This window comes from Falco biarmicus, chromosome 14, assembly GCF_023638135.1.
Source record: "Falco biarmicus isolate bFalBia1 chromosome 14, bFalBia1.pri, whole genome shotgun sequence".
NCBI lineage: Eukaryota > Metazoa > Chordata > Aves > Falconiformes > Falconidae > Falco > Falco biarmicus.
Window position 1 is genome coordinate 3,286,456 of NC_079301.1, and position 15,042 is coordinate 3,301,497.

A 15,042-nucleotide genomic window follows, 5' to 3' on the forward strand; every position below is an offset into this window, starting at 1 on the left:
TTAAGGTCTGCAAAGACTGATGAAGCAGAAACACTTAAAGAACGATCTGAAAGTATACAGTAAGAACTCTGAACATCAAAAGTGAATGTTAAAAAAAACCAAAAGAACTTTGAACGAAGTTTAGACAAGTAAATAACAGTTAACAGAATACTAACGGTAACAGTTTATTAAAAAGCAAGCAAAATGAACTGCCTTTAAGACAGCAGCTTAGAAACTCTGTTAATTAATATAGTGAGAACCAAACAGGGAAATGCAAGTAATTGAACTAAACTAAAATAAAATTCCTGATATTTTTAAAGAGATTAAGGAATTAAACAATTATCAGTACAGAGAGCCGACTAAAAAGCTGGATTCAAGCAGAAACAAAAGCGTTAATTCCTACCAGCTAAATATTAATACACAAAAATCAGAAAGAGGTAAGTGATACAAAATTGATACATACCTGCTGCTCTGAATCTGTGTTTAGTACAGACTGATCTGTAATGAGCACTGCTCTGGAGATCTGCCTACAATAAAATAAAATAATTATGGAATTTCACAAAAACATAAAAAAATGGCAATTTGGATTCAAACATGATACTGTGGGAAGGCTGTTTAACCATATAATCTTTATTAATATGATCGTTAGTGGGATATTTTACCTGTTGCTGAAGCAGGAACACATCTGGAACATTAATGTAGTATTTTCAATGACAAAAATGATGATGAATGAATGAGCCACTGCCATTATATAAAACTACCTGAATAACCTTCTAATTTTTTAAAAGATATTTGGTTTATCTGATCAAGATTAGTAGCAGCATATTACATGACTTTTCATGTTACAAACGTAAAACCTTGTGCTCTGTGCAGGTTCTGAACTGACTGCAACAGAACACAGATGCATGCATTTTGCTCACAGATTCAATATGAAACATGGAAAATGTATTTTGATTACCATCTTCCATAACGTCCTCTTGATGGAGTCAGAGCAGCAATGCCTACTGCAAGGTTTTAAAATGTTTGGGACACTTTGGATTAAGGGGAAATAAATTCATGAACTCCGTCCCAGTGTAAGTTTGTAATCCTCCATTGCCTGTCATTATTTCTGCACTGCACCTACTACTACAGTTTTGCTAATATTTTATCTGCAATATTTTGAAGACAAAGGCAGTACACATCCAAGCTTTTGGCAAGAACAACAACAAAAAAATCACAGAAAACAATTAATTTTAATACTTTTCTAAACCTGAAGAAATTTAAAGCAAGAACCACAATAGGCATCTCCACCTTCCAAACACTTTTTGAAAAAATATGAAATCCCTAATGCACTTAGAGCTATTGGATTTTTTTTTTTTAGAAGAAAAAGGGGAATATGATTTAGAGGACAATTTAAGGAAACCTGAAGATAGAGATTATACAGTACATCCTCAAGTATATCGTAGAAGAGAAAAACTAGGCACAGAACCAAGCTGTACTGCGAAGATAAAGCAGGAGACAATAATCTCGTAAGAGTTTAACTTGCAGGGTACTTTACACACTATTATTTAAAGACATTTACTATGTCTACTGTTTTATTACATACCTGTAACACACATTTGTGCATATGCTCTCTGAAAGGTAACTATCTTCCACAATAAAATAGTTAGCATTTATTCTTTGTCCAAAATGATCCACAATAGCTTTGCATCTGTAAAAAAAATAATTAAAAAAATTAATAAATTTAGATATAAGGTAACAAAAGCATATGTAAGTTTTCAAAATTGAGTTATATAGCACATTGTTTATATCTTTCAAATAAGTTAGCTACACATTTCTTTAACCTGTGAACCCCTGAAACAACTGAAACTGATAACTAAATCCTAGATGTATACATTCTATGGGGTATATACAATCTCTTACATGCAATGCTATTATAGATAATGATATCAGAACATTAATAGATCTATCACTTTATAAGGAAAACTAAATATAAGCTAATAACACTTGCATTTGCTTTTATGTGAAAACATCATATGTTTCTTACCTCAAGATACATGGAACAGCAATACTGTGAATTATTTTGTAGATGCTACTCTATTGCAGTGTTGTTTTTTTCCCAGTCAGCAAGCTTTACCAAAAACAAGTTTATTTTGACAATAATATTTGACAAATGGCAAATTAATTTAAGAGATGTAAGGAAATGTGTGCATCAGACTGTTCCAAGAGAATTTCTCTGAGCTTCTATACTTGTGCTTAAATATACTATTTACCTCTAAGTTACAAACAAAAGGATTAACTAAGGCACACTGCTTTAAAAGCAACACAAACGTTCTTGATAGGGTTTGTCTTTGAATATATACAAATTGTAACCCAAACACGTATCAGTCTGCCTCAGGCAAAACTTCAAAAAAGTAAAAAAATAAACAAACACCACCCCCCCAAGACCCTTCCTGAAAAATCTTTCTCAACGCAAAGCAGGTCAGAACAAAAGGAGAGTAACTAAAAGTTGAGATACTGCTACAAAAATTTTCAGAAGTGTAACAAAACAGACTAACGCTCTTATAAATGGAACAGAAATGCAAACCACAGGAAAAAAGTAATTCAGAGAGTTTAAAGGAGAACAGGACACAATTTCAGATTTCAATGGGAAAAATCTCTCTGAAAGAACAAACTTCAGATGTGTGAGACTAAACCATACACACAAGAAATCAAAAAGGAGGCTGCATACAGATAGTAACTACCTAAAAACTACTTCTGTTGCTGATTCCTATACGCCTTGATCAGTGTTCTATTTAATTGCATGTATTTTCCTCAAACCCAGACATTGCAAACATTTTTAGAAACCCCTACAGGTTTCAAGAGTGCCTATCTTAATGAATACTTTTCCTATCTAAAGTGCAAGGAAAACGCGTGCACTACATTTTCTTTCGTCATGGCTTGTTTCCATATCCTAAGAATCTTTAAGGCCCAATACAGATTTCTAAAACAAGATTTTAAGGTTTTCTACAATATCAGAACATTTACTGTATAAATAAAGCAAATTATCTTCATTTAACTTTTACTGCTTGGTGTATAAAAGTTACTGCATTTTTTTTTAAGATTAAATTCTTCTGAATCAGTATGTCAATGTTTCAGTCAATTTAATACACAGGATTCGAACCAGTAAATTCTCTCGCACACGTTTACACACACATGTGCGTGGGAACTTCAAAAGAAACTAAAGGATGCCCAAGACAGAGATCTCTTACAGATTTCAATGTGGTTTATCATAGTGCAACATTATGCCTGTATCAGTAAATATCTGACATGCAAGTTCTGCCTTATGAATAAACAGCATTTCTGTAACTTCCAAGTTATTCATTAGCTTCTGTGATCAAAACAATCTATAGAACTAGTGAAGATGAGAACCAAACCTAAGTAAGTAAAAGCAATCAGCTGCCACTAGGTTCAGTAAACCAGTTGCTTCTGTAGCCTGAACTGAGACTTGAAAAAGGGTGCACACATTTATAAATTTAAGAGGTTTATGACAATTAAGCATGTTTTTGTAACACTAACTTCTAATGCTGATTTCATAGGAATCTGGATACTGCATGTATAGCTATATTCAAATTCAACAGAACTTGGAAACAGTACTTAGGAGTCTAGTGGTACAAGCATGGTTTAACTTTGAACATGTAGTATTCTTTTTACAGTTTCAATGACACTCTATTCAACATGTGTTTCACTTCCAACTTTAAGAAGTTTCTTCATCATGTTAACCTAACTGACTTCATTCTCCAGCACTCATTTGAATACTGCAAATAAACAAGGAAGTCAAGCTGCTACAGTTCATTTCTAAAAATAACCTTTCTCATTGTTTATGAAACAATTTCCCCTGCCACCCCCCTACACATTATCTAAGGGGAAAGGTTGATTAAATGTCATGTTGCATCACTCAAAGCCAGCAAAAGCAACTACACACTTTTTATTTTCCTGTTAAGTGCTGTTTCCTCTCCTTTGTTCAGGAATAGCTATCAGGTCGTATGTTTGATAAGATTTTAAACAGAAAGAGAGATAGCACTTTTAATTTCAGTCTCCACTTCACTTCAAAGGATGATGCTGAGAAAATTTCTTTCAAGTACTGCTTCCAAATATGGAAAACACTTATGCACTGACATTATCAGGTCTCTGTCATCTGATATGTGTTGCGACAATGAATCATACAGAACCCTCCATTGACCTTCTTTCAATGTGTCTAGATAAAAGGATGAAAATTAGAATCCATCTCCTTGCAGTGCCACGAGTTATAAATGTACTTTATAGGGCTCATTATCCAAACTAATGGACTAAGGGCGACATCCTTGAAATGGACTTACCAGCACTGACAAAGCCAGTATGCAATATTTCAAGAAAGATATGTAAATTACTATGTGTTTGCTATATCTTTTTATTACAGATGTATAAATTTCCATTTATCATATCTTTCCCATTTTTGAGACAGAATTATGTAATTGAAAACACATGTAAAGTCTGACCAACATAAAATGCCTACCATGATTATTAATGTGATCCAGGTAATTTAAAATACTTTAAATTTTATCATATGTACTCAAAAAGGTGACCTACAATAAACACGGAGAAAATAATAACAGAAAATTATCATGCATACATTCACTGTGCTTCTTCCTCAACCTAAGGAATATGATGTGGTTTTTATTTCCTAACAAAGCAGAGTTCTACCAAGCTCTACCAAGAATGCAGGATGTTCTGCATACGTGTTAAAACAGCAGACCTAATCTGATACAGTATGTAAAGCAACAAAAATTTTAAAGTGGATTACCAAAACCTTAAAATAAGTTTCTCTAAAAGTTTCTATGCTTTCACACTGTCTTCCTGATTCTTATTTTCACAAACTGTAAAAACTACTACGGTAGAATGATAAAAACAGTTGTATTGCTGGGGATGAAATCTACTGTTCTCTGTATATACAGTTATGAGTAGTAAAAAAGTGAAAAAGCAATTCAACTAGATATTGAATCAGGGTTTATTTATTTCTTTTGTGCTGGAGAGAACATTAGCCATGTCTAGAAAGGATTTGGAATAAATTTTGGTGATATTTAGGGACTTCAAATTAAACTGAACTAACACCAAATTTTAGAAGAAAATCAAGGTGGTAGCTGTAAGCAAAATTTTCCTTAGATCAACTAAAGCAAGAATATTAACAACAGTGAAAAATATAACTGCACTAAGGTATTGATGAAGCCTGGAAGCTTACGGAAGATGCTTATAAAATAGTAACGAATACTGCACAATTTGACTAAATTTCTACTACTCTAAGTTTAACCTACTTGTAACCAAACTGCCTCAAACTACAGACAGAGCTGTACTGACGACGAGATAAGAATTTGGCTATTACCAACTACTATTACCAACCTGTTGACTCAAAAGCTCAGTAACTCATAAATATCCTCATTATCAATTTGATAGCTAGTTTTTATTAGGCAAAACACTGAAGCCCAAAGTCAAGGGGAAATTAGAGCTGGTGCAGGGAGGGAAAACACAGGAAGAAAAGAGGTAATACAAAGAAACAGAATGAAGGCCAGGAGACCGTGATGACATTAGCAACAAACTGGACAGCTTGCTAAGTAACGATCTAACAAAAATATTTAGCAAATAAAAGCAGTTTTGTATTCAGGTGACCAAAAAGAAAATCCAGAGAAAAAACTCAGCTTTCTGAGTGACATTTTTGCTCTGGTGAAGACTATGTTCATGACTTTGTAAACTTACTAGGGAAGGAGTATGTTGTACGATCCTTCCTTCACTGCTGAAAATGCTTTTTAAAAAAAATGTATTTTGAGCTTGCTTGTGTTATTTTCATCATCTCAAAGAATTCTGACACTTTCCTTCTCTTCTATACATTTTTTTTGGTGCTTACTTTTATTTTGATGTAGAAATGCTACTTGGTAAAACACCTGCCTTGAAACTATGGGAGACCTAAAGAGCGACAACAGAAGCAGGCAGGTGGTTCGGAGGAAAAGGCATGTCACTAGACTTGGGAAGCTGGATGTGTTGTGCTTCTTCATATTCAGCATCAGATAATGACATTATTAAAAGACCAATGCTTTTGGAATAATGAAAGTCTCGTTAAGTCTTTTAAAAATATTTCAGTAATTCTCCACCTCAAAAATCTATCCTTCGGTTTTAAGCAAAAATGGCGTAAGTAAATCACTAAAGCAGCCTAATAGCCTAAAAAAGACACCTGAAACCTACCTGGAACCCTGCAGAACTTAAGAGTCAAAACATAAAAGCCGGCTAAAGGAAAAGCAGCACTCCACCTTTTTTGGAATACATATAACCTTAACAAAGAAAATATTAATTTCAAAGGTCTTCAGAATGTGCAAAAGAAGCTGCCAACTGGAGCAACCAGCATCATTGGCCAGTTAAGATCTCCATAAAGCTGTTTGGAAGTTGCTAACAACTCTAAGCTTTGTCCCTCTAAAAGAGCACATTAAATACTTAAACATTATTGAAAAATACACTGCCTACAGTAGAAGTTAAATTATTACTGTTAAAATAAACTAGATATTGTCAAAGGGGCATAATTCATTTGCACATGAATCATGCACTTAATACCACACATGATGAAATACTATCACATTTGCATTTCGAAGTCTAAAACTGTGCAATGAATTTCAGAACCTTAAGGAACTGAGAGAAAGATAAAATCTGTTGCTTATAGATTTCAGGGAAAACAGACACTACGTGACCACGTCATGACAAATCTAGCTGCAAGTACCATGCTCAAAGAATCAAATGTGCAGTGCAACTGGAAAGTAAACACATTACACTGATCATTTGACTACTAATTTTCCTAACAGAATGTTACTACCCATTTTTTAGCTTTATTTCCAAAATTTTCTTCGGAATGTTTTGAACTTTTCAATTACAAAACCTAAGCTGAAAACAGAGTCTTAAAAGAGCTGAAGTCTGCAATTAGACTAATAGCTGACAGAACGTACAGGACAGAAACCATGACAATTTACAGATGTGAAAAATGCCACTATGGGAAAAACTATGAGTTGATTTTTCTTAGTTCAACTTTAAACCTGCCTACAGGCCTGGTATTGTTGTAAAAGAATTTATCCTAGGGTAAGAGGGCAGCATAGTTTATGACAACAATCTACCTAAAAACTCATTAAAGTCTTTTCTCTTGGAGTGACATGCATTATCAGCAAAGATTAATCTGATGAGTCTTTAGGTGAGCTCCATTTTTAAAAATGCAATAACAGAGGGCTTTGTTGTCATCTGATGAAAATCAATTAGAGTAGGTAAGGCCACAAGGAAAACTAACATCACTCATCACCAGCCCCCCGGCAGCTGAAATGATTTGTCTTCCAAGCTTGGGTGATCAGGAGCTGTAGTAATATCACAGGGAAATTAATTTAGTTTCTATATTCTAGACCCACTTTCCTTGTTCTGGAGGACCTATACACAAATTACTTTTAATCAAGGTTGATGTGTTATTAATACCAAGGAGGATCTTTGAAGAATCATTTTTTTTAAACTGACTTAACACATCTTTCATCTGTATTTTGTACATAAACAGAAGGTTACTTGTATTACCCTTACCGTCCAGATTCTTTGTCCACTACAAGGCACTGCACAGGATGTCGGAGACAATAGATACCACCAAATACAGCACACAGCCTAGAAACAGATTAGGAAAAAATAAAGGTTACTCCTGTCATGACTAATTGTAATCAACGCATGTTTCATAAGCAGCGCAAAGTACTGGTCACGCTGTAGTACATTTTTAATGACACGTCTTAACCTCTGAATCTGACAATCAAAAAATAATAATAAAAAAAGCACATCCTATAGTTTCTGTAAAGGATATGTTGTTAAATTTTTTCTGCATTAGCATTTATCTTAGTCACCTAAATTGTTACATTAGCTTGAGCACTCATTCTCTGTTACCATCTTCAGTCATTCAGGACGGAAAAGTACCTATTTACTGAAAACGTGTAGAACACTTTCTGATACTGTGACCACACTACCTTGGCACATGGTGTAGATGAGAATGTAAGAATGCACGATAACCATACCAACCTCCTATTAGGATTCCAAGTGTGATTCAGAATTTATTTCTCTACTCCTACAAAACATACTGTGGGAAATTCCTTTACTACAAGCAGCTCAAATTGAGGGCATTGAGAAGGGCCCCAACAGAATGAAGACTTCTTAAAATCTGAAGATGGCCTTTCACAAACAGTAATTCTTCCAGGTTCTGCTATGATACAGTTGCTTAAGATATTCGGTGCAGAGACCGAAAACAAAAAAAAATTCCTAAACAAAAAAAGGAACGAGCTTCACAGGTCAGTTTTTCAAAAGCTAAAGAATACCAAGCCATTTCACAGTTTTCCACTTACAAACAAAATCCAATACCTAACCCAGAGAAAATTATGCCACCCAAACATAAAGCCAGTATTGCAACTCATTTGGTTTTAAATTCTAAGGAGACACAGAATTTGAAGAAACTAGATTATTACATTTAAAGAATAAGGCCCCCACGTGAAGTCAGCCCACTGCAAAATTTCATCACTAGCCAGGCTGTTTCATCAGCCCCTTGTAGGTATCTCTGACTCAAACTCTTCATCAGATGAATCTGTCCCATGCACAAAGTCTGAAACTGCTCCAGATGAATCTGTCCCATGCACAAAGTCTGAAACTGCTCTCCCGTAAAGCTACCCAGTAAAAGTTCAGCTGCTCTGCTGATAAATGCGGTCCCATCTTAATCCCCACATCCTAACTTTCCGTATCTGCCAAACCCCAGGCTTAATCCCTGGGGATTACTTTTCTGTTGATGTCACACACAAGGTCAATTAATTAAAAAAACCTGAAAGTTTAGTTTCTGCAAGTGATGCCTAAAATTTTTACTGGACCCACATTAACATTGAAATAACTAGTGATATCGCTACATTTAACATTTTTTTTACTTCTTGCTCCTGAACAGTTTTAACATTAGCCCGCACTTCAAAATGCTCTCAAGCAAATATAAACTACCAATAATCTTTTTGTTATACTTAAAAAAATCCTACTCTTAAAACTTTCTGTGAGAGCATCACAATGCAGAGAAATTCATGATCTTACAGAAACAGGATACGCGTCAAGGATTCTCAAAGACAAAGCTGTGAATTAAGATAAACTTCAGTCAGTTTTTTGTTTACAGTGCATTATTTCAGAGGTATTCTTATTATAAGAATAATACAAAATGAAGAGGATAGAGTTCTCTAGAACCTGGTGCAAGAAAAGGTAAACCAGTGAGAACACTTTCAAAAAATATTCTTAAAATTATGTTAAAAAATAAATAGTATTTCTCTTGAAAACTTCCAGTCAGCATGGAGATCACTTAGTGGAAAAAGGCAAAAAAAAAAAGATGTGTCTGAACCCTTACATTACAATTGCAAGTTTGGACTGTATGCAATGTCTGGTCTATTATGGGAATCTTTAATGTATTTATTTATTTATTTATTTACTTATTTAGGAACTTGCAGTGGTTCATTCAGATCAATTAGCTATTAGTGATCTCTTCTCATGTATGCTGAAGAGAAAGATCAAACATAATCTGCATACTGACATAAACTGCATATCCTTTTCTCAGAACTGCTCTATAAGAGAGAACTGTCAAATGCTATCCAACAAAATTTGACAATTCTTCCTTTCTTTTACAAGTTAAATATATCTGTGTTCTTCTTGTGGTCCCCATTATTCAAAAGTAAATAGCTTCTTAGAAGTAAATCATTAACCAGCCTGTAGCACATCCAATACAGTGACACACTGTTCCATTGTACCCTGTTGGAGAAGGACATTGAGTTTTCTGAGTTCCCGTGATTCACCTGAGCTTCGGTGTGACCCAGCCATCTGATGTTCAGCTCACAGATGGAAGGACAGAGCTGAAACTGGGAGAGCATAAAAATTAAAAATTACACCTGCTATTCCATTAATAGAGTCTGCCTAGGTATTGTATTTAAAATAAGAATGTGTAATTTTATTTCTCTTTTAGTAGAGTATACATGGTAAGTTAACAGATTCATGTGACTACATTTCTAATACCCGCCCAGCACGAGCTAGGCATCAGACTAGCTAAAGCAAGCAGTATGAGAAAGGCAGGCTGGTTTGGTGGAATATCGTTCTCCCAGATTTCTGGGATGACAGCAGGATTTTCCTACAGTTTTTTTTGGTTTGGTTTTGGTTTTCTTATTGATTATTTTATTTTGAAGTTAAAGACCTTCAGGTATCGCTTCATAAGTGACGAACTTGAAAAGAAAACTTTCATTTTGCAAACCTGACTTCTTAAAATGGAATCCATATTGGCATTCAAGTGTCTTACCAGGTAGTTCGAAGACAGTGCAACAGTACCTTCTAAACTGCATGGATGGTGAAGCATGACAAAAGGCTTAAGTGCGTTACCAGCTCACATCACTTCTGAGTCATGCTCCAAAAAGTTACACTCTAAGGAAATGTCAGCAGTATCACCTACTACCGGCTGAATTGGAAAATCCAGTCCCCCAGAAATACCTCTTCTACCCTGCAAAAGCAGGGAGAATATACACCATGTTGAATCCCAACCCTGGTTGTCTGGAGATTGTTGAAGATGACACAAAGGTTAAACATCCACTGAAGAGTTATTATAGAGCCTTGAGCTACAGGCTTATTATCTCTAATGCTGCAATCAATGGCTTCTTGCCTGACAAAGCATGTATTAGGATCTTTTGAACCAACTCGGATGAATTTATTTCATATGTTGTATATAAGAACAGCACTATTAACTTAACTGGAACTAAGATTTCTTTGTTAAAAACTATAAATTATATTTTTCCTTTGACTTCAACCACAGTCAAGGGCTTTTTGATAGATGCACTTTATTTTTCTAGCACGCTTCCAAAGAACTTTGCTGCTTGGCTGCGCAAAAACGTGCATTATTTATTTTCAAGACTAGCCTGCTATCCACTGGAGGAGGGCATGACCTGCTTTCACAGTAGGCCAGAAGAAAACTTCTCTTTTTAAATGAAAATGGAAAAGATTTTTGATTGTGTTGTGTTAAACAATTTCAAAAAGCCAAAATACTTATTAAAACAGCCTAGCATGAAAAATTACATGATTAGGAGGAACTTGCCAAAATGATTTAAATATAGAAATTGAAATATTAAACTAAATGGCACCCCAATAATTTATGACAGAGTAAAATCATTGTGCTAACATTACTTTTGTACAATAGGCTACTTAAGATGATTTGACTGTACTTCAAGTACAAGGCAACTCTTTGATACCATTAACCCTAAATGAAAGACATTTAAACTGATATTACTCTTAATTAACTGGCAACTGCCTACACCAATAATTCAAGTTTTGCTGAAAGACAGCAACAACACTGTACTCAACTTCAACTCTGCCCTGGTGACATCAAATCATATTACAGCTAAATTAAGAGTTGTGAAAATTTTTGGCCTAGTAGCCCTCCATCATACGCAGCCTTTAAAATGCCATTTCAGTTCCCATCAAGGCAGGAATCAGCAGTTGTGATTTTTAATACAGCTGTGAAACAATAGGACATATTAAAGGCTGAATTTTTGACAGCATATTCATGATGATTTATGAGTTTGTATATAATTTGATTATTCTATTAATTTTACTGATTACTGATTCAGCTAATACAGTGAAGGTCACTTACAAAATATATCTTCATTACATTTCACAGAAGTAACTGCCTCCAACTAGGTGTTTTCTTTAATTAAACACTAATGTAACAAGAGAGAAAATAGGCTTCAGGGTTGCTGCGTCTGTTGATACAAGAGGAGTTTATTGTTTTGATGTAATGCTCTCTGATATTAATTGAACAAAAATAGAATGTCTCTCCACCTGACATCCTGATTTTCAACACAGAGATACCAGGCACCCTTACATTACAGACTTACCCTTAGTTCATTCTGAAACTACACAGAATTGGAAAACCGTATCACGCAGTTTCAAACCAAAAAAGTAAGTTTTATTTCTAGCATACAGTTTGTCTTCTACTTTCTAAAATGGATGGAGCAATTAAAGAAATTAGTATTTTTCTCCCCAACTGTACAGTCTTCTGTAGTAAAAAGTATTTGCTTTTCTCCTTAAAGATTAATCCTTCATGTACAGCACAGCAAGGTTTGCAGAAAGATCAAAGAAAAACATGTCAAGTGCTGAATTAATGAATTGTTTTATTTCCATTTATTTTTCCACACAGAGCAGGCTGTCACCTGGTTCTTACGTTAAGCTCTGTTTCCTGAAAGGTCCCTAGAACTTCAGCATTTCCTACAGTATTGTTGTATGTTCTAAAAACACTGACAAGCAGAATACAGACAATCAAATCAATAAAATGGCTACAGAAAAAAACCCCTAGGTAGTTAATTTTCCCAACAGAGTTCCCATAAAAAAAGTCAAACCTCAGCATGTGCACCTGGATAAAGACAAAAAAACCCCACCCAAAAAACCAAGGAGCAGCACCAAAGAAATAAAGATGATGATAATTAACCAGAACTGTCCTGGTATTTGGAGAGCTATTGGAAAGGATAATATGTATAATAAATACTTAAAGAAGCAAATCAGGAGTCAAATATTTTGACTTATTCTTGGAGACTGCATTTGGCGCTTCTGTGAAATGTAAAAAAGGTCCTGAAAAATTACAGAAATCAGCTTAGTTTCTAAATCCAATTAGCAAAATTACGGTTTTAAAATCATCAGAAAGTTCTTGCACAGTTATTAACTGGAATTTAGTTAACTTGCAAATAATATTTCACAGGAGTCACAATTGTGATGCCTATACTCATACAGCAAGATCATTTCTTTCACCAGATCCTCACTTCTGTCCTAGCACGGCAGAACAGAAGGGCTGCGACTGGCTAAACAGAAGCCCCGTGACTGCGAAATGCTGCAGAAGGGGCTGCTCTAATGGCCGAGCTCCCAACCCACACAGTGGTGGAGCCGGGAGAACAAGGACTTCTGCTTATTTCAGTGTCAGCGAAGTCTTTTCATGGAGAAAGACACAGCAGGCAGGAACAGAGACAGCCCACGGAGGAAGTGCCACGGCTGAGAGAGGGGTTGACGGAAAAGAAAAAAAAAGTAGCTCAATCAAGTATCATTTTATAGCAGATTTCATATTTTCTTCTAGGGATTTAAAACCCAGCTTTAATTTTACAACTAAGAAATCGCTCATTTCTCTTGTATGAAATTTAGACAGCTACATGTAGAAATATACATTCACATACTGTGACGAATTCTAGTAGAGCATATAGTATGTGACAGTAACATAGGTGACAAGATAAAAACTGGTGTACTTGATTTTGTTTAGAGCACTAAACTCAAGAATCTGGGTAATAAACCTACTTACCACTTACCTCAACATGCATTAGACCCTCTCTGCAATTTTTCCATAATTACAAAATAGGGATAATTTAAATCTATTTCATCAGAGTCTGGCAAGGATTAATACTTACTATTATTATCTGAATGGCCAAATCTGCAGTGAAGTGCAACTATTTCAAGACTTTTAACATCTGAGTTCCTATTAAGTGATATGCAAGTTTAGGGGTTTGGTAAGTCAATGCTGCCTTTTATAGGCTCAAGATTCCAGTTCTGTTTTCTGAAACTCAAATGTTAGAACACATTGCAATAAAAACCTTAGCTCATCATACATTTTTACGTTCCTAGACTTCCAGTGTCGTTTCATGCACGTCTAGATTTATTAAGGTGTTTCTAAAACCTGAGAAACTTCTGTTGACAAAAATAAGACCATGTTTAAACTCTCAACAAGTTTAAGCTAGTGCTAGTTTAAGCACTTAATCTGTTAGCAATTTAAGCACCTACAGCATTAGCAAGCCAATTACTAACACAAGAGCCATGTTACTACAACTCTTGTAGAAGAGTTGTTTAGAGAGTCTAAGTGGTGGAAAAGTAGCTTAGTTGTATTGATTAATACATTCTCAAATAAAAAAATGAAAGAGACCAGTTTATTAATAATGCACTTGAAAGTCATTAACACCACAGAAATTTTCTGTAGATACGCACACTTGTTAGCCATCCTCCTCTACAAGCATTCAACTACAAAACTAATTTCCCATCTTCCACATTTAGAACAGAACAAAAATCCTTGTTTAAGAAATACTGAAGTTGCACAAATATGATAACAGCAAAAATAAAAGTGCCAACACATATGTGCATGGTATTTTACAAAAAAATTGCTTTGAAATAGCAGCTGCTTTATGCCATTTCTGAAGCAGAAGTCTACTTCTGAAGTACAGCACTGACTGTGAACAGAAGAGTTCTGGTTCAACCCCACCCTCACCTGGGCTTCAGCAACGCAGCCCGTTCAGCCTCTGCCTGCCTGAAGCGTTCCGCAGGCTGTTCTACTGCACACAGCTGCTGATTCAGCAGATGCGACATTCTCTTTTTTGTTATATATCCTTACTTTTTGTAGAAGGAAAATTTGTAGAAGTAATATCTGATAGATTAGACCTGCAATCTGTGAGACAGCGTACAACCCACCCAACTTCAGCTTCCTGTAGGCTCCTACTGCCGGTGAGTAAGGAAAAAAGATGCTAACTTCATGGGAAGCACACAGGGATCATACACCCTTGAGAAAAAACCCTCTCTACAACAGGAAATAAAAGAACCTCTGCAGCGAAAAAAAAGAGAAGACATTTCACATAGGATTTTGAAAGCAAATGTTTTTGCATAAGATTAACCTAATTTCTTGGTTTATGAGAAAAAAATATTAAATGTGACATCCTACAACTTGGAACACTTAAGAGGGTGAAAACGTATCTGTGCAGGAAGTAGGTCTTCCAATGCTCACGAGGAAGAAAAACTCAAGCGTGACCACAAACTCCTGATGACTAGATTACTTCCTGGTAACAGGTCTCTTGACCAAATAAATGGGGGGGAGGGGATCAGATTTCTGTCAAACTTCAGATTTGCTCTCTTGAACACAACTGCTCTATCCAGAAGAAAGTGTGTGGTGTTTTGTTTGTTCATTGGTTGGTTTTTTTTTTTTTAAATAAACAGTTGGGGATT

At 35.2% G+C, this 15,042-nt stretch overlaps 1 protein-coding gene across 1 annotated transcript in view; it reads right to left on the reverse strand.

Moving 5' to 3' along the window:
- The window catches only part of CHM (CHM Rab escort protein), a 70,167-nt gene that overhangs the window by 14,594 nt on the left and 40,531 nt on the right, over positions 1-15,042 (reverse strand). Inside the window, exons 9-11 of the mRNA XM_056359337.1 lie at positions 7,570-7,647; positions 1,565-1,669; positions 443-506 (exon numbers count right to left, since the gene is read on the reverse strand). Of these exons, the coding sequence (XP_056215312.1) occupies positions 443-506; positions 1,565-1,669; positions 7,570-7,647 (247 nt within the window). The remainder of the gene's footprint in view (positions 1-442; positions 507-1,564; positions 1,670-7,569; positions 7,648-15,042) is intronic.